At 44.0% G+C, this 20,714-nt stretch overlaps 1 protein-coding gene across 2 annotated transcripts in view; it reads left to right on the top strand.

Annotated features, from left to right (window-relative positions):
• SV2C (synaptic vesicle glycoprotein 2C) overlaps nucleotides 1–20,714 on the top strand; it is a 161,107-nt gene that overhangs the window by 51,607 nt on the left and 88,786 nt on the right. For both annotated transcript variants that reach the window (XM_068965672.1, XM_068965671.1), the window contains exons 2-3: nucleotides 3,025–3,205; nucleotides 16,931–17,082. In XM_068965672.1, the coding sequence (XP_068821773.1) occupies nucleotides 3,025–3,205; nucleotides 16,931–17,082 (333 nt within the window). The remainder of the gene's footprint in view (nucleotides 1–3,024; nucleotides 3,206–16,930; nucleotides 17,083–20,714) is intronic.

Genomic DNA, 20,714 nt, shown 5'->3' with positions numbered 1-20,714 from the left:
CTTCCCAGGAATGAGCTCTTAGCCTTTACTACCCCTAAAGTTTAAAAAGCTCCCAGGTGGGGCTATGTCCTTGCACTCCTGCTGAGGAGAGAAATGTAGCATCCGATTGTGAGCCCTGAAAATGCTAGAATCATCACTCTGTAACGCTCTAATCTGGTTTAGGGAAGATGCAGCTGCAAGGGATGGCCCAGAAGGGGATGACAGGACATGGAGACCCGCCCAGCAGGACCATCATCCATCCTGCACTGGAAAAGCGAGGGGGTTACAGCTCCTTCAGAGCATGGGGCAGGAGCCTACTCATTTTGGGCTCCCGAGGAGGCACTAGTGGTAAAGAACCTGCCTGCCAGTGCTGGAGTCATAAGAGATGCAGGTTCCATCCCTGGATCAGGAAGATTCCTCTGGAGGAGGAAATGGCAACCCACTCCAGTATTCTTGCCTGGAGAATGCCAGGAACAGAGGAGCCTGGAGGGCTGCAGTTCATGGGGTTGCAAAGAGTTGAATATGACTGAAGTGACTTAGCATGCCTGCGCTGCTCTTCGTAGCAAGAACTTGGATTTTCCTTTTTGCTCTAGCAGCACCCAGCTATTGGCAGCATCAAGTCCCTTCCTCCCCCACCAAGGGTCGGGGATGTACCCATCTGGAGTACCTGAGAGTAAGCAGTGCATCCCAGGTCACATACTCGGGTGGGACGAAGCAGCACGTCCCCCAAGCTCCCATCTGTCATTTCCCACTACCCAAGGCTTAACTCTAATTCTATGAGGGTGGCATCCAGGGAAAAGGCACCTCGGAGACTTTTGAGGTACCACGTTCAATTTTAGATGGTACCTCCACACAAGAGCCTGGACAAACTGGGATGTTTTCCCAGGAGGGCAGCCAGGAGGGTTAAAGGAATCATCACCACATTGTACAAAGAGACGGACTGGGATGTAGGCAGCACTCACTTCTCTGTGGTTAGATCATTAATGTCCCTGTATGTCAGCTTCCCAGCAATGAATGGTGTTCCCACAGTACTCACCTCAAAGGGTAGAGAGGATTATGTAAGTTAATTCACACCAAAGTTTAGAACTGGTAAGGGTTCCACAAGTGCCAGTGGCCATTTTTTGTTCCTGGGGCCAGAGCTACAAGAAACAGTCCCAAGTCTTTAGATGGCAACAGCTATGGGCTGCTCCTGGTCGATGCAGCTCACTTTCTGACCTGTAGGCATTTCTAAAGACAGACATTATTATCAAGCAGCTTGCATGCATGCATGCTAAGCCACTTTAGTCATGTCCAGCTCTTTGCAACCCTATGGACTGTAGCCCGCCAGGCTCCTCTGTCCATGGGATTCTCCAGGCAAGAATACTGGAGTGCGTTGCCATGACCTCCTCCAGGGGATCTTCCCAACCCAGGGATCGAACCTGCGTCTCTTATGTCTCCTGCACTGGCAAGCAGGTTCTTTCGTTCGAGTACCACCTGGGAAGTCCGTCAAGCAGCTTAGCTTACTGATTAGTCTTCTGAGAGGCACGAGTGGCAAATTCAGGCCTCTTAGCCTGTAAGTAAGAGATATGCCCCGTATTCATTTTCCTGGGTGAATCTGCTCTAGGGATCCCTGTGCCTTGTGCTGATACATTCTTTAAATTGCCTTCTCAACATGCATTGGGCCTCATGATATGAGTAATCTCTTTATTGAGGAGGATGGTCTTTTTATGGTCAGCCACATAGTACAGAGAAAAGTAGGCCATCCCTGCCCAGGCAAAGGATATTCGCCCATCTCCTTTCAGCACCCCAGCATCTTATTGTATAATTGGTCCAACATTCACCTTCCCTGTAGCTGTCTAGACTCGTCTATCTGCAGAGCAGCGTCTGCATGTCATTGATGTGGGCTCACCAGACTTTGCCAAGTGCTCTCCTTCTGGGTCTCATATTAATTTATTAACTGTTAGCAAATCAATTTCTGTGAATGTTTAAGGAGGATATTTCCCTAACTAACCTAAAGCAATAAATAAGGTAGTGTTTTCTCAGCTTGTAACCTAGGTGCTGTTGCACACCTTAAACACTTGTTTGAGAAGGGACTAGTCGAATGGTGCTTTGGTGAAGCAAAGGGAAAAAGCGGAATTGAGTAAAAGATGTAGTGGGCAGCTTTTGTAAAGCCAAAACTCTCATTTATTAATTATGCCATTTCCCCTAGACCTTGCATACCCTTTTGGAAACCTTCTAAAAAATAACATTTGCCATACCTAATATTATATCATCCTGTGAAAGACTCTGGACAGAGTTTATGAGGGCTTGGTTTTTTAGAAGAAGCAAGTGAATTGGAAAATTCAGCTGTTTACTCAATGATACCAAGAGGGGCATCTATTTAACTCTTGATTTTTCCATTTGTTTCCTTTATGAAAGCAAAGCCAACCATGGTGAGTTGAACAACCCCAAACCATAAACAGCGATTTTCCTTCTGCCTAAGCTCCTGACGCCAAGAAAAAGTTTTTCTTACCTTCCCTAACATCCCTTCCTTTCAAAGAAGGGCCAGGGTTTTCAGGAGAACCAGAGAGAAAGAACCCATGAAATCTTCTAGAAGTTTCCTAGGAGTCTGGCTGTGGCCCAGGTCATCTGCTGCAGCGCAGGCTTGAAGCAGGCTGGAGGATCCATTTTGACCTGGGAGCCTTGACTCAGTCTCCCATCTTGGCCTTCCTGTGGTGCTAAGCTGGGCATGTGGACCAAAGGTGACACAGCCGTGAATCAAATTGCGGGATTGTTCTCTATGGGGACTCCTTAGGCCTGCCCACTGGGGGTGCCCCTCCCCACAAGGCTGGGGAGAACGTGACCGTCTCATCTTCCGCCCTTGCCGTCACCCATGGCAGCGTGCGGAAACCCCCAGAGCTTGTTTTCCAACTTGAAATCGGACTCATGGATCCTGGAGAATCTCTTTGTAAAGGAGCGTCTCTCCCATGCAGAATTCTAGAACGTCTCCTGTCGCTCGTTCACTTGCTGCTCCGAGCGTCGTTCCTGCCCACTCTGACGTGTTTCCTTGTTTTCTGTGTGTTGCAGGCAGCATAGTGTACCTCGGCATGATGGTGGGGGCATTCTTCTGGGGAGGCCTGGCAGACAAAGTGGGACGGAAGCAGTCCCTTCTGATTTGCATGTCTATCAACGGATTCTTTGCCTTCCTGTCTTCATTTGTCCAAGGTTACGGCTTCTTTCTCTTCTGTCGCTTGCTTTCTGGATTCGGGTAAGGTTTTTCTCTTTCGGATTTTGTAGTAATGTGTTTATTCTACATAAAGACATAATGTACATGTTTTCCACTCTAGAGCCTCTCATTACCAAAAAATTATCCCTTAATGCATTTCCTTTCCTATCTTTGTGTCAGCCTTAGGAGCCATAATGCTGGTTCTTAGAAATATAATTATCAACCTTTAAATCCAGAAGAGAAGGGAATATGCATCTGTGTTCCCGTGGCTGATTCTTTTAGTGTTTTATGTCTAGGAAATGGGTGTTGTTTTCAAAGGAATGCTGTATCCGTGGCAGTGCACATTTATGAGTGGATGTTTTTTTCCTTCTAAAAATGTAAGCCAGGAATAGCTCTAGTCCTGTCTATTATGAACTAATTAAAGGTTTGAACCATTCAACTATGCTCTTAAATCCAAGATGAGAGAGTCTCAAGTAAATATTGTTTAATTGATCTTTGGTAACTACAGGAGACCGCCTGCTATGCAGGAGATCGGGGTTTGATCCCTGGGTCAGGAAGATCCCCTGGAGAAGGAAGCGACAACACCCTCCACAGAGGAGCCCACCAGGCTACAGTCTGTGGGGTCGCAACAAGTCGCAACATGACTTAGCAACTAAACCACCAATAGCATATTTAACTAAGTAGGAAGCCTGCTTCATGAGATGCAATAGGTTCTTTTTATAAGTTCCTGACTTCTGTTGAATCAACAGAAGTTGTGCTATTGACAAGTTCAGGGGCATAGTATAGACAATGGTTAGTCATTTTTGTTAAAGAACTTGAAGCACTCATTACTAGCTTAAGCAAATCCACAGCTTAGGAAAACCCAATACCTCAATTAGGAGAGTCCAAGAAAGTCTGCTTGAATAGGAAAAAAACAAAATAGTGCAAATATAAAATTTCTAATTCATGCTTAAGAACTCTGTTTTCATTAGAGATGTTGTTTCTGAGGGAGTCTAGCATAAGATGAATCTATAAGAAAAATGAATGAAGAAAGGGGAGGAATCTGTGCTGGGTTATGAATTTGAGAAGTCGATCAGTTGTGGTTGATGCTGTTGGTCACCACACAGCAAAGCCCGGTTTTGCCCGAAGAGAAGGTCAAAAAGCTGCAGCCCATCTCTCTTAATTACATATAGTAGTACTTTAAAATCAGAGCTAAGATTGGCAGGAATATAAGGCATCAAAAAGAAATACTATGTAAGTGGGTTATTTTAAGAATACAAAGGTTTCCCCGTGCAGACTAATGGTTCACTTTCATAATTCATTCAAAACACTTTTTTATATTGTTTTCTGCCACAAGATTTTTCACATATTGAGATTGGTGGATCCACAAATTTTTCCGATGTTCTTTTTTTCATCTTCTGGAACCTCTTTGGTGCTACATTCTACACAAAGGATGTGTGTGCATGCTCAGTTGCTTAGTGGTGTCCAACTCTTTGCGACCCCATGGACTGTAGCCAGCCAGGCTCCTCTGTCCATGGAATTTTCCAGGCAAGGAGACTGGAGTGGATTGCCATTTCCTACTGCAGGGGATCTTCCCGACCCAGAGATCAAACCCATGTCGCTTGCATCTCCTGCTTTGATATATTCTTCACATAGGGGGCACTTGGCAAATGTGTGACTCAGTGGCAGGAATCTCAGGAGTTTTCCTTAGAGTGACGACACTGCAGTAAAGCAGGAGGGTTGGAAAGTTTGGGAAAGTGTGAAACTATTTTTCTCTTGGAGAAAAATGATCAGAATCAATCATTTGCTTTGTATTGATGGGGAAGGAGGGCTTTTCCTTAGCAGAGGGGACGCTTGGTGCTCAAGGCTGTTTGAGACTGGCTGCATGTGTCGTCTGTGGGGAGGATTTCTGGGTCATGAATTCAGGGGGCTGCAGCCAACCCAGTGCTGAGTGAACTGAGATACCTGAGGAGGAGCAGGTACGATTAAAGCTGCTTATTAAAGGACCTTCTCAGGGTCCATGGGATAAGACATTCTTGCCACAGGAGAACTTCCTCCTGCTGTTTCTTTTACATACATAATACCACTAGCCTGTCAGGAGAAGCCTAACAACCCAAGTTCTGAACTTTCTAGTCCTTTCCATTCACAACCTTATCCAGAAAATATCAACAGTATCCATAGACTCAAAAGTACCTGACCAGGTTTGGATGATTATGGCAATTTTCATTGCCAGTCTAGATGAAGACATGGGCAACTCCGTTGACTGCAGAGAAAAGGGCGATTCTGGTGGCTGTAGCGTACTCCAGACTAAGGGACTGTCCAGAAGCTAATTCAGGGGCAGCACAGAGACAGAGACAGCTTGGGTATATTCATGACATCATTTGCTTCTTTGTTGCCGACACATCATTTTTCAACCAGCAGCTCAGGGCTGCAGACCTCTAAATAAGATAATTTACCTGGCAAAGCATAGACTGTGCATTGCTAATTCAGCTACACTCTATCAATTGTGCTCCGAGAGACTAGTGCACTGTATGCCTTTGCAAAGTGGGCACAGAATGGGGAGTCCAGAAATTCAAGTCCACCCTAGCCCCGGCCTTACTGTGAGCCCTTGGGAAAGTCCCTTGGGCCCTCCAGCCTGCTGCTGCTTTTGTGAAAGGGAGATAATAGTGCTTTACATCCTACCTTTGAGTATGAGGATCAAGTGAGATTGCATGTTGAATCTTGCCTCAGAGTGACAGCAGTCAGAGAGGGGAAAAGAGTCTTCTTTCTGACTTTGATTCCAAGAGGGAAACAGAAAAGACTAATCATGGGCAAAGACTTGGAAGAAAACAGGCAAGTAAAATGGAGCGCCCCTGCTCTCCAGAACAGGTGGAGAGTCCCTCAGCTGGGAATGGGGCTTGCGAGGAAGCCATGTGAGCTTCCTCACCTGGGCCCAGGCAGCGAAACACTCAGGACCTTGTAGGATCCAGCAGCTGAGGTGACCTGAGAAACACAGCTGTTAAGGGAAGTGAAGAAATCAGTCTGTCTTCCTTGGCTGAGTTTGGGGCCTTGTTGCCTTCTCCTAACATGTGGGGAGCTGCCCTGATGACAGAGGGGTTGTCTTGGCAGAGAGGGTTCATCTGGACACTCCCAGCTGAGTCTCTATGTTCTCCAATTCCATTCCAACTCAAAAACAAAACTCTTTCACACCTGCTGTACTCCTGAAACCATGGAGGACCTTTCACAGTTATAGATGAGACCTGGCCCCTAGATGCTTCCTGTCTGGTTGGAGAGGGAAGGCACACAGACAGCCCTCCCATTGTTGTTCAGTCATGTCTGACTCTCTGCGACCCCATGGACTGCAGCACACCAGGCTTCCCTGTCCTTCACCATCTCCCAGAGCTTGCTCAAACTCAGGTCCATCGAGTCAGTGATGCCATCTAACCATTTCGTCCTCTGTTGTCCCTTTCTCCTCCTGCCTTCAATCTTTCCTGGCATCAGGTGTTTTCCAATGAGTCGGTTCTTTGCATCAGGTGGCCAAAGTATTGGAGCTTCAGCCTCAGCATTAGTCCTTCCAGTGAATGTTCAGGGTTGATTTCCTTTAGGATGGACTGGTTTGATCTCCTTGTTGTCCAACGGACTCTCAAGAGTCTTCTCCAGCACCCCAGTTCAAAAGCACTCCCATTCTCTGTCTGCTAAGAACTAGTCAGTGTCCTTTGTGGGGCAGCAGCAAGGAGTGTGGGAGACTCATAAATGAGGAGAAAATGGCAACAAAACTGTGAATGAAAAACCAGTTTCTGCATGAAGGCTCTTCTTGTTTTAAAGGTGTGTAATGTTCAAACCCTTTCCATGTCCATCACTTACGCACTGAAAACATAAGCAGCTGAAGTTTTGACATAGTCCTTTGATTTAAACATTGTTAGTTAAAACTTGAGTCAAAGAATTAAGACTTTGATCCTAGAGACCTTAAATAGGAGATCTTGTTATTTCTATGCACTAGGCAGCTCCCTTATCCACAGCTGATCTGGTTTTAAATTGAAGAGAACTAGGTGAACAAGGAAGGAAAATTTCAGAATGTTGGCACTTTTTTTCCGTTGTGGAACTCTGGTGCTCAGACCCTGCAATGTTCCACGCATTTCCCAGGAGCATCACTCTTACCATCCTTTCAGCTTCACAGGGTCTTCTTCCTAGGCCCTCAGCATTCACAACCTCAGACCACCCCTCCCAGTGACTCTCACCACAGACCCCTGGTTGGTCTTTTTGGTTGCGCTGATCAATGCACCAAAATATTTGCTTCTTATGTGTTTATGTCTTTCCTCCACCAGCATGTAAATTCCAAGAGGGCAGAGATCGACAGGATAGGTCTGTCTACTCTTTATTGCTTAATCACAGGAAGTTTAATAAAGTCTTACTTGGTCTGTGTTAGGGGAAGAGTTCTCAATTAAATGACCAAAAGTTTAACTTGCATCATAAAAACAAAAAGGCATGGCCCTCAGTCAATTTCCAGACTTGAGCCAGTTTACAGACCCAGAACCCCTTGAATGAAGGGGAGACCCTAGTATATTGCTAGAAGTTTATGCTGTTCATCTTTCCCCTAGCCTTCCCCCAAAGGACCTGTGCCTTTTACCAGGGTAACTGCATGAGAGAAAAGGAAATAATCGACTTTTCAGAGCTTACTAGGCACTGGCTCTGAACTGGCATTAATTCCAGGAGACCCAAAATGTCCCTGTGGTTCACCACTCAGAGTTAGGACTTACAAAGGTCAGGTGTTCAATGGAGTTTGATCTCAGATCCATCTCACAGTGAGTCCAGGAGGTCCCTGAATCCATCCTGTGGTCACTTCCCAGTTCCAGAATACGTAATTGGAATGGACAGAGCAACTGATAGGATCTCCACATTGGTATGGTGCCTGTCCACCAGTTCCTCACACTGGGCCTTTCAGAGGAGGAAGCAAATTTCTGGGTCACAGTCCAGACCCCTCATTTCACAGGTTAGGGTTCAGTGATGGAACTAGGAGTGACACAGCCAGGACTTAAGTTGCAGTGAAGCCCTTTTGAACTAGCCACTCTGTTAACAGGCAAACTGTGCATTCTGAATCCAAGGTTAAGATGCCTTTGTGTTGCTTTTATTGCAAGAGCCACAGCCTTTCTCTTGCCCTATCTTACTTTGTTCTGAGGCATCATCAGCAGGACTGTGTTATATTCCTGTTCTGCATATAAAGGAGCCTGACGGCTGGGTTTGTGATAGATGTGCTTTCCTCTGTTCACCACACTAAGTCATGAGTGTATTTTCTTAGAAACATAAATGTGTCCGGGTGCCAAATTCTGCATGACTTTACATGTTCATTCAGCACAAGGCACACTCTTCCTGCCAGGGACAGCGGTGTTTTATGGGAAGGAGGAGTAGGGCATCAGCAATTATTCGTCTGTCTCTCGGTTTCCTAAGTGAGTCTCACATCAGGGAACAGACATTTCCCTCTCCTCTTTTGTTACAGAAAATTAGAAAGATGGGAAATGGAGTTGACACCATTGATTCATTTTCATTTGCCCAGAATTAAATTATTTGTTTCCAGTCACTGTTAATTATGAGAATGAGAATGCTTCAGATGCCAGGCAATGTCAGAGTTGGGAGTGTCTCGCTGAAGCCCTGGCACCGCTAAGCGTAAAGGTCAGGAGAAAACTATACCAGCAACAGAAATTAAAATGAAATTTCAGTGTCTGTGTATGGTAGGAGAATGACTGGCCATTTCTCCCTCTGCAAATGGAGCCTCATAAATGCATCCTTCATAGCTAAACAGTATCCATCCATTCACTGATATCAATCCATTGTTGTAAAGGTACAATAACCAGAATACCTTGACTTGATAGAAATGATCACCACTGACTGAAATTCTTCAAACTATGTAGAACCTCATTTATGTTCAGAACATTTCTAAAATAACTGAGTATGCAAAAATATCCTGCCTTTTTGAAATTAGAATGTTGAGGCATGGATAGATTGACTTCCATGTGTTCAGTAGACTCCCAGGTCTTCTGAGTTTTAGTCTAATTCCAAACTGTAAGGTTATACCTCCTGCATTGGAAAAATGCAGAACTGTTTAAACATTTTCAACTTTTAAACATGTTTTATCAAACACCTATATAGTAGTTGCTCTATTGAGAGATGCTATGTTAAGTACTTTATAAATATTGATTCATTAAAGCCTCATGGTGACCTATGAGGAAGATAATATTTGTGCTACCCATTTTATAGATGAGAAAGTTGAGGCACAGAGAGGCTGATGGTAAAATCATACCCAGGCAGTCTGGCTCCATGCTTCTAATCACCAGGCCTGTGTTGTCTCAGATTCATGGAGAAATGTCTGTGATTTCACGCCACACGATGTCTGATACATGACAGACACCAAATAAACATTTCGAACAGATCAGTTCAAGATTTCTGACCCAAAGAATTGGAATGGAAAGACTGTTTCCAATATGGAAGATGAGGCAACAGACTAAATTATCTTTAATCCAAAAATAATTGCAAACCCAAGTTATAAACAGTGAGTCAGTGTTTTCCTAGGCCTGTGCAGTCCAGCAGGCCATATGTAGCCACCAAGCATAGAAATGTGGCCAAATTTAGATGTGCTTGTAAGGTATGAAATACATAGCACTGGATTCCAAAGCCTTAATACATGCAAAAGAGTATAAAATATCTCATTAATAATTTTTATATTGAGTACATGTTAAAATGATAGTATTTGGATACATTGGGTTAAATGAATATTTATTAAAAGTAACTGCAGCCTTGTTTTAATATCTTTTCTAGAAAATTCAAAATTTTATACATACTTCACATGGTATTTCCATTGGGAAGCACTCTCTTAATGCCTTTTATGAGAATTTCCAACAACAGTGGACCATTCAGACACACTTTATTTCCCTGTATACCTTTTGGCAAAAGAACTATAGATTCCAAAGGAGAAAGAAGTAACAGAGGAAAAGTGCTCCCAAAGTCATGACATATAATTATGAAAAATTAGCCACATGCACTTTTAAGAACTGACTCTGTGAGCTCCTTGAGGGTAGGGATATGTATTCTTCGTGCCTGTCCCTCTGGCAACTTGGCCCAGATCATGGTGGGGGGGATGATGGATGGATTGGTAAATGGCAGGTGAGTGGGAGACCGAGGAGAAATGGGTGATTAGATATATACAGCAAGTGACCGGAAGAGTCTGCGTGTCTTTCTTCATCACTTCTTACAGATCATCCTAACGGTCATCACCATCTTTGTTCATGATATCATTTAGGTGCCATGGGACAGCATGCTTCCAGCTGTCTCAATAGTGAGATGACTTTTTTTCCAAGACAGCATGAGGATTCTGATCTCTGAATACACCTTCTCCCTCATGGCAGCAGGTCTGCTGCTGTGGATATGCAGATCTGTTTAGGTTTGAAGGGCTTTGCGTGCATGCTGCGTTGCTAAGTTGCTTCAGTCGTGTCCAACTCTGTAGCCTGCCAGGCTCCTCTGTCCGTGGGATTCTCCAGGCAAGAATACCGGAGTGGGTTGCCATGCCCTTCTCCAGGGGATTTTCCCGACCCAGGCATTGAACCAGCATCTCCCGAATTGGCAGGCAGATTCTTTACCACTAGCTGCTGCCTGCAGTTCTGTTTAGGTTTGACAGGCTTAGGGCACCAATATGATTGCAAACAAGGGCTAGGGGAGTTGAAATTATGTTTTCTTAGAAACACAACGTTTACTCAGATTATATGTTTGCATCTGCATATTCTCAAAATAGTCAGGTTTAAGCTGCGGCTTTGCAGATGGGAAGACTAAAGCTACCCTAACCCCCCACGCTTTAGCACCAAAGCTGGGCATGAGGGATCCTTATTCCTAATTTGATGATTGGTTTTGTTATCAGGAAACATTCTTTTCCTGTCTCTATCTTGATTACTCACAGTAGACACATGCGTTCTAATCAATACAGCAATCTCATTTTCTGTGCCAACCGAGCCTGTCCATAGATGTTAGATCTGTGTTCTGTCATCTAAGCCTCTGAGCAGCCTCCGCTGTGATACTCTGTTACTTTCATGAAAAGGAAGTCCATCTTTGGAGTTGCTGCTTTAGTTGTTTACTTCTGGGTCCGGTTGAAAACACAATGAATTGGTTCTGAATTGCTGTCCGACTTGCCTGGCAGTTCAGTGTCTTCTTTCTCTTTTTGGTTGCTGATTCTGAGCAAAGATTAAAAGGATATTTTTCATGTGAATTATTTGTGATTGTGATTCCTGGCATAGACTACAGCATTGATTAGTCATTTTTATAAACCCATAATGCTTGTTGTAATAAAGCCACCAGAGCCAGCTCTTGGTGGATTTTGGCACCTGCTTACTATCTGTATGGAACACATGACTTTACAATGCTTATTCAACTTCCTGCTTAATTACAATCTCGTGTAATACCTCATTTCCCAATGGAAAGGGGAGTTTGAGGAACGGCCCTGGCCGGCAATCACATGGTGAAGTTAGAAATAATAAAATTACTCATTGTTATCAATACGTGCTCACTGAAGCATTAAAGCAAAACAGAATTATTCAATTCCTTTCAGGACAGGAAGTCATCATTCTATAATTTCTCCCCTGAGCATCATACTTCAAGCCGTTTTAAGTATAACTGGCCCTTTTGTGTACAACCTCCTCCTTTCACCATAGAAACGTCCTCCTCATCTTCTCAATAGCCAGCATACATCCGAGTGACAAGGTACAGAGACAGACGGAATCCACCACGAAGGTGTCATCGAGGCTGGAGCGATGTGAGGTGTGGCTGTGAAATGTGCAGACTTCAATCAGTCAGGGTTCCCAGTTTTTCAGGGAGGTTTGTGGAGACAGGAATGTTTGGCCTTCTCCTTCTTCCCACTTTGCTAAACTCATTCAGTTTACATGTCTCGTGTTTCCTGCACAGAAATTGTGTCTGTAAAGCTGATACAAGTCTTTGCCTTATACGATATCTCATTTGTGAATTTGTCTTAGTTTACTGAGGAAAATATGTTTTATGACATTTACTTGATGCCTTATGTGGAGTATTGCGAAAAGTATTGCAGAGCTTTTGAGGGGCATGTTGAGTGTGTTCCCACACTTGAGTGCACACACACATGCAATGAGGTACTGGAGGGGTCCCAACTTATTCTAGTGATGTTTTAATACAGATTTTTTTTTTGCTTTCTTTATATTTCTGTAATTAAAGTTGTAAACACCTAACATTAATAGTACTTAGGGAAAATAGCTCCAACTCTGAAATTCCACATGCCAACATTCTGTTTTATCAGTGTCAATTCAATTATTTTGAATCTGGCTAATCTTCCACCCATAATAGAGTGTGCATTTCAATTATTATTCCCTTTGTGCCTCCCGCTACCATGGACAATGAAGATATGGTCCTTGATGGGAGCTAATAAAATAGACAATATCCTATGGTGAGAAAAATTCTTTATAAACCACCCTGATCTCATTGTTTCATTTGTGTAAATATTCTGTCAAAAATGAAATTGTGAGCACATTTCAACAGTAGCTAATTGATCAGTAGATAATGAACAATAAAGAGGTCTCCCTGTTAACTCTATTTAGACATTTACTGCCTATCTGCTATGTAAAAGATAACCACAGTATGCCTTACATCCTGGCTGTTTAAAGTATCATATTTCCTCTATTACGTCCCCATGGCAAGAGTTTCTCAACCTCAGCACTATTGATATTGGCAGCTGGATAAGTCTTTGTTATGAGGGGCTGCTGTGAATATGATAGGGTTTTTAGCAGCGTGCCTGGACTCTGCCCACAATGTGCCAGGGGCAACCCCTGAGCTGTGATAACTAAAAATGTCTCCAGACATTGTCAAATATCTGCTGGGAGAGGGGCACAAAGTCAACCCTGTTTAGTAACCATAGAGAATTTGAGAAACTTCATTCAGATATGTTTCTCCCTTCAAGTGTTCTCAGAAATTATATCTTAGTACAATAAAACAAATAAGGAGATATATTAGCCCCTCATACAAAATAGTGGGGTAGAATAGTAATAGGGAGCTTTTAAAATAAGATTTGGTGGTGGAGGGTGACGACTAAGACATAGAGTAATTCACGAACTCTTTTCGGGCTCTGCTGCTGTCAGAACTGCCAAGCCAGCACCCCCAGCTTCCGGTCATGTTGGCCCAGGACCTAAGGTGTATGTTTCCACTCACTGGAGATGTTAGGCCATCACAGCAGCTTACTCCTCCCCTCCATCATCAGAGAGTCTTGGGGCAATTCGTTTCTTCCGAGTAAACACTTAGTGCATGTCCAGTAGGCCAAATAAGGGGGATTCAAAGATGAATATGTTATAGTCTTCACCTTCCAAGAGCCTTTGGTCTAGTGTAAACAACATGTAAGCACTCTGATGGGCTATGAAACACCAGGAACAGTTAATATTACGGCACACTGCCATGTATTGTAATGTGTTTTCTCTGCTTGAAGGATATCACCATATGATGAGGAGTTAATGTTTTTCCCAAAATAGATGATCAGCTCACAATAAGAAATCTGAATGCTTGGATTGTTTTTTAGGTCTCTGAGTCTGAAGGACTTTGCAAGGGATTTAAATAGATTCCCTCCCTCCTCCTTCAAACTCACTTAGCCCTTGATTTTAGAATTCCTTGTGGTCTGCTTTACAAACATTGAGAGACATCCATGCAAAAAAAAAAAAAAAATTCAAAAAGCAAAAAAAAAAAAAAAAAACCTTGAAAAAGAGGCATTGAATTAAAATCAGAAGGATTGTTTAAAAGCCCCTAAAGTTGGCATTCTTTTATGCAACAGTAATAAAACTAACAGGCAAGCCTCCCACTTGCATTGGTAGCCACCTGGAGTACATTCATCTTGGTTCAGAGCAACCTGGCATCTCCTGACGCACAACTGTGCCTTCCTGAAGTGTGAGTTACCACTCATACACACGGAGTGTCTAGAATCCCGATGAAACATTAATTAGGATGTTAAAAACCAGTAAAAACTGAGGCTCTTCCTTTGCATTGAAAAGTGAAGACACAGATTAGGGACCTGGGACTTTATGGTGCAGAGAAACAGATTCCTCACATCAAATGACGAAAGGGACAGCGTTAAATGATTTATGACATAGATGTTTTATTTCCCATTAAAACTGTGTGTTGTAATGGAACCATTTCAAATCTGTTTGAAACACTGTTGAATTTTTAAATTCAGCTAGCTGTCCACGCATGGTGTGAGGTCCTCAGGAAGCCAGACAGAGAACTGTGTGAGTTTCTGTGGTGTGGTTTATAGCCAGCTCTGACTGGTCATCGTATACATCTGTTTCTTGTTTGGGGGTCTGGTTGATGGACTTGGTGCTGGCTGGCTACCCTTGATGTGATGGCTCTGAGTTGCCATGTGCTACGTCTGAAATCACATGGAATCACACTCACAGAGATTTTAGGTAGAACCGTCACATTCATAGACTGGAGGAACAGATATAGATGCTCTAAGTTAGTGATTTTTAAACTCTTTGAACAGTAGGTCTTACTAAGAGCACATATATATAAGTATATATATAGTTATATATGTATACTCAGCAGTAAAGAACCTGCCTGCAGTGCAGGAGCCGCAGGAGACATAGGTTCAGTCCCTGGCTTGGGAATAGCCCCTGAAAGAGGGCAAGGCAGTCCACTCCATTATTCTTGCCTGGAGAATCCCATGGATTCTAGGAACCTAGTGGGCTGTAGTCCTTAGGGTCGCAAAGACTCAGACACAACTGAAGCAACTTAGCACACATGCATATATATAGATATATATTGAATATATATTTATACTCACACATCTACACATATGAATATAAATTACTATAAATGTTTATTGTGAATGAAATGCATGAAGTGATACTTATTACTTGAATGTCACTCAACTATTTCATGTCTATTTCAATTTTTTAAATGCTGTTGACATTTGCTAAATCAATTTTGTAGCCTGTGGATTGAAAAGCACTGTTCTAGGTGGTCTGCACATATCCAGCCACAGATGACTACCACATTACTGTAAACAGGGGCAGACTCATGAAATGGTGCCATACGTACCAGTTGGTGCAGAGTGACATTATCAACTCCGTGGTTCATAGGTACCTCTGCTGCAGATGTGGCCTTTCTCTTAATTGCATTTGCTAAGATCACTGTCAGTATTTCTTCATCATATTAAAGGCACTCAGGAAATCAGTTATTGCTAAATGAATAAATACAAGTGTCATTCCTTGACATCAAATTTACTTGAAATGTCAATAGCAATTTTCCTTACAGAAATATGAACATAAAGGAATCAGTACGTATTTGAACAACTGTATATCGCTAGATGTTGTCTTTACAACTTGCTTATATATTGAGGGCTTCCCTGATAACTCAGTTGGTGAAGAATCCGCCTGCGATGCAGGAGACTCCGGTTCAATTCCTGGGTCAGGAAGATCCCTGGAGAAGGGACAGGCTACCCAGTCCAGTATTCTTGGGCTTCCTTTGTGGCTCAGCTGGTAAAGAATCTGCCTGCAATGTGGGAGACCTGGGTTCGATCCCTGTGTTGGGAAGATCCCCTGGAGAAGGGAAAGGCTACCCACTCCAGTATTCTGGCCTGGAGAATTCCTGTATAGTCCATGTGGTTGCAAAGAGTCGGACACAACTGAGCGACTTTCACTATATTGTGGCACACTTAAAAAAAAATAATTATGTTAAGAATTCACATATTGTTTAGAATGATAGTAATTGTTTCCCATACTACCTTACTTTCTTAGACAGTGTCTTAAAATTTGTGGGGTCAAGGCCAAGTTGACCTTCTGATGAGATCTATGGCCCATCTCCCTAGAGTGAACAAAATTTTAATTCCATAGACCCTCATTTGAGAACCTTAACCTGAGAAGAGGTCACTGTTCATACCCTCTATCCAGAGATCAGTGTCTCTTAAAATCACCTTGACTGGAAGGAAGCATTGCACTGTTGGTATCTAAACCAGCAGCTCTTTATGTGATTGTCCCAGTGCCCCTTTCACACACACTCATTCAGCAGTACCTGCTGGATCAGGATCAGAGCCAGTCTAGGCAGCAGTCCTGTGGGTCCTGTGCTAACATATCCTTCAGACAGGGCTGTAGGACCAACGCTGTGGAGTGGTATCAGTTGCAGTCAGCCCTCTAGAGGTGTTTGAATCTCTTTCCAAAGTCCCCATGTCATGGACAAGACATAATCATAATATATATATATTTTTTAATGTGTTAATTAAAGTATTTCCTAGATCATACCAAATATTGTGCTTTTTGATAAACACGGTGTAGAACATCAACAAGAAATAGAAAGTCCATGGAGAGCTTAAGCTAAGCGCTCTATATAAAGCACATGAGTAGGGCACTCCCACCTTTTGGTAACATAGTTTAATTGCAGGTTCAAGTTTGGGGAGGATAATAAACCTATTTTGAACATGCTGTGTGCTTATTTGCTCAGTCGGGTCCGACTCTTTGCAGCCTCATGGACTGTAGCCGCCAAGCTCCTCTGTCCACGGGGGTTCTCTAGGCAAGAATACTGTAGTGGGTTGCCATGCCCCATTCCAGGAGATCTTCCCAACGCAGGGATTGAACCCTGGTCTCCCGCATTGCAGGCGGATTCTTTACCGTCTGAGCCACTATAAAAGTTACTAAGTTGTAGAAAATGTACCTTCCTTGATACGCTGGAAAAGAGAGTGTGTGCTAATAGAGCTTGCTTTAGCTGTGCCCTTCGTGTTTCACACTGGCTGTACGAGACCTGGTATCACATACCGTCCCTACCTCTTGGCAGGATTGGAGGAGCCATCCCCACCGTGTTCTCCTACTTTGCGGAGGTGCTGGCCCGAGAGAAGCGGGGTGAGCATCTGAGCTGGCTCTGCATGTTCTGGATGATCGGCGGCATCTACGCCTCGGCCATGGCCTGGGCCATCATCCCGCACTACGGTAAGAAGCCGGCCTTGCCCCAGCCGGGCATGAGAACGGTGCCATCATCATGCCTGTCCCTTTTGTGATGTCTAGGAGCCGCATCCCCAACCCCTTATAGATCTGTATGAGGTAGGACTGTGCCAGCGATCCTTTGGGAAGACTTTTCATTTTGCTGTTTTCAGTGTCTCCACTTTGCTTTGTTCCCTTTGTGCTGTCAGCATGGGGTCCCGTGTAAGTGGAGGTGAAAGGATGCACAGATCATAGCCTATAAGGCAGCTTGACTTACGGTGGTTCTTGGGCTCCTCACACGTGTGAGACACTGCGAGTACCTTGACTCATCTCCTCTCGGCTTAGCCCACGGCTCAGCCCATGGCAGCCTCGCCTCTTCCAGAAGCTCAGAGCTGGGATGGGAGCAGGGAGAGCCCCGTCTCCTTAAGGACCATCAGTTTGCAGAGCCTCAGAGGTGACTCTACAGCCCTCCACAGCTGCCCTCCTCAGGCTTCCCTGAGTACTCACTGTTCTGCCACCTCAGGACACCTGAAGGTTTCGTGTTTCTGAGCAGCGCTCACGCCGTCAGAAGCCACAGCTCCCAGGTGCTTCACCCATAAACCGCGAAATGCCGGGAGAGGTTAACAGAATCTAGGAACTGAATTCAATATAGAAGGAGAGGGAAAGGTACCTGTTCCGGCTATATTTCTGTGTGTATGATGTGTGTATATGAGTGCGTGTGCATGTGTGTATGAGTGTGCATGTGTGTGAGTGTGTGTGTGCGTGTGCATGAGTGCGTGTGCATGTGTGTATATGAGTGTGTGTGTATGAGTGTGTGTGCATGAGTGCGTGTGCATGTGTGCATGAGTGCGTGTGCATGTGTGTGTATGAGTGTGTGCATGTGTGTGTGTGAGAGCAGGATGAAGCTGACAAAGCATTAATACTGGATATATTTAAACCACCATGGCTTCAAAACCTCACTCTTTGTTCTATCTGAAATCTCAAAAAATTAGATTTTAAAAATTTACTATTTGCTCATTTTCTATGTTTCTGCCTTAAAAAAAAAAGAACAGAGCAACTTTTCATTATAAAGTGTGGTTCTGTTAGGAAACAAATTTAAGTGAATTTAACTCATTGCTAAAATCAAAGACAAGATGGACTTCAAGGTTCAGATGCATTGTGATTTGTTTCCCAAAACAAAGCTTTGGAATTTACTGAGCTTTAAAATTCATGTTGTCACACTCATCCTTTTAATAAACCTGGAAGGTTATATGCAAACCAAAGCTTTATTTAACAACACAAGTACCAAAAAAAAAAGAACACCCACAAGACTTAAGAAATTAGTTACTGGTCCCGAAGAGAACTTTTCTTTGTCAAACATTTTAGTGTGATAGGTTTCTCATTTTAAAACTCTTCAGTCACTTTTGGGCCAGTGATGCCCTCATTCAGGCCATTACCCATATCCACCATGAGGCTTGTCTGTTCATATCTATCATGAGGCTTGCCTTCTGCCACCATCTGAGGAATTAAGGAGATTCTCCTCCTTCATCTGGGTCCTAAGGACCTCAGCCATGCTCAGAACTTCCCCTGTATGGCAGCATCCAGCACCCACCCCACTCAGCTTGCTATTCCAAATGGAAAAGTCACTTAGCTACCACATAAGGAATTGTTTCTTAGGAAATATTTATCAGGAGACAAAAAGAAGATGAAGGACCTGGGCAGAGTCCAGCTGTACCCAGCAATGCCCCTAGAACCGCTGTTAAATCATATTCAGCTTTTGTGCAAAGTGAAATAAGCTGGCGGGTCTGGGTGGCCCCAGCTGCAGCCTCACTGGCAGTGTCTGCCAGGGACTCGTGCAGAGCGCAGCCCGGCACCTGGGCCCCTTCTGAGGCCAGCATGCTCTGCGTCTCAGCCTCTGGTGGCGGCACAGCCCCTTAACTGCCGGCTTCACTGCCCGCCCCCCCACCCCCAGTCCTCCCTTCCCACCATGCCTCAACCTCAGAACGCCTCCTGCTGGCCTCCCTCAGCTCATAGCTCAGGCTGGCCTCTGTTGTCTGTGTGCATTTACTGGGCCTGGACATGACTGCTTTTGGTTTTGATTTTGTTTCCTCACTTCCTCACTCGCTCCAGATTCTTGCCTTTCACACATTCCTGCCCTTGACCTTGAATAGCCCTTGGAGGGCTCCAGGTTTTGCCTCAACTGTCCGTGGCTGAACTATGAAAAATGAGCATGATCCCCACCTTTTTCTTCCACAAGCACACATAAAATGTTCTTATTTAGAGGCGAAAAGTCCCCTGAGATCATATGTAGCTAGAAAGAGGGAGGTTGTGAACCATAAACAATGCTTGAAAAGTTACAAAGACAGTCACAATACAGCAGAATCAAATGGATCTGAGGCCAACAGTACTTTCTGTATTGAAGGAACCAATAATGACCTGGTTAAGAAATAAGTAACAAAAAATTAAAACCTTATGCCCAAGTTTTACTGAAGGTTTTCCATGGCCAGAGGTGTGTCCAAAAAAGAGGAAAAGAAAAACCCAGCCAATTACTGTTGTTAATCCTGGGTCTGTGTTAGAATCAACAGGGGAGAGTTTTTAAAATACCCTTGCTGAGTTCATTTTATACTCTTGCAGCTTGAAGAGTTTTAATTTTTTTTTTTTCAAAATAAAAGAGTTAAGTTTTAAAAGTCCCATGCTGAAGCTTCTGGGGGTGATGGGGATGTTCTGTATCTTGATGGGGATGGGTTTTAAGAGCACGTGTGTGTTCAGTCACTTAGTCGTGTCCTACTCTTTGCAACCCCATGGACTACAGCCCTGCAGGCTCCTCTGTCCATGGGATTGTCCAGGCAGCAATACTGGAGTGAGTTGCTGTTTCCTCCTCCAGGGGATCTTCCTGACACGGGGATCGAACCCACATCTCCCGCATTGGCAGGCAGACTCTTTACCATATGAAACATCTGGGAAGCCCAGGTTTCATTAAGCTGGGTGCTCTAGATTTGTGCATGTCATTATATGGTGGTTATACTTCATAAGCACTTTCTAATGGAAGTTTACCACTTCCCCCACGCACTGAAAATACCCATGCTTGGATCCTACCCCAAATCAACTGAGTCAGATTCTCTGGGACGGGGACTCGGCATATCTCCTTTTTAACAAGCCCAGGTGGTTCTCGCATGCAGTCAGGTTTGAGATTTGTCAGCCCTGTACCTCTCTCGGTGGGTGATGCCAGGGCCCCTGGGATTGCCTCGTGTGTATACAGGTGTGAACTGGAACAAAGCGTGAGCCTGACCTGTGTGCTTGACTTACTCAGTTGGTGTTGGAGTTTTAATATTGTTGGTTTCATCCAGGCTAAAGGACTTTTTCATACTTCTGGTTCAGAATCACACTTTAAAGGTAACTTTAACGTGTGTCTTTCCGATGACACATCTTCTTACTTTACTTAAAAATGACTAAGGGTTAAAAGTCCATCCACTTTCCCTGCAGCCTCTGAGAAAATAAGCAGCTTTCTGTTTTCCCTCTGAAATTCTGCAGGGTATAAATGGTGCCATGGCCCACAGAAAAAACAGGGGCATAGGGGTCCTTGCCCCTGCCTCCTCTTTCATTTGGGGGACCTCTGACCACTGCCACCTGTACAGTGGATTGAATTTTCCCCTGGCAGGGAA

This window comes from Capricornis sumatraensis, chromosome 2 (genome assembly GCF_032405125.1).
Source record: "Capricornis sumatraensis isolate serow.1 chromosome 2, serow.2, whole genome shotgun sequence".
Taxonomy (NCBI): Eukaryota; Metazoa; Chordata; class Mammalia; order Artiodactyla; family Bovidae; genus Capricornis; species Capricornis sumatraensis.
This window is presented reverse-complemented; position numbering and strand designations above follow the sequence as displayed.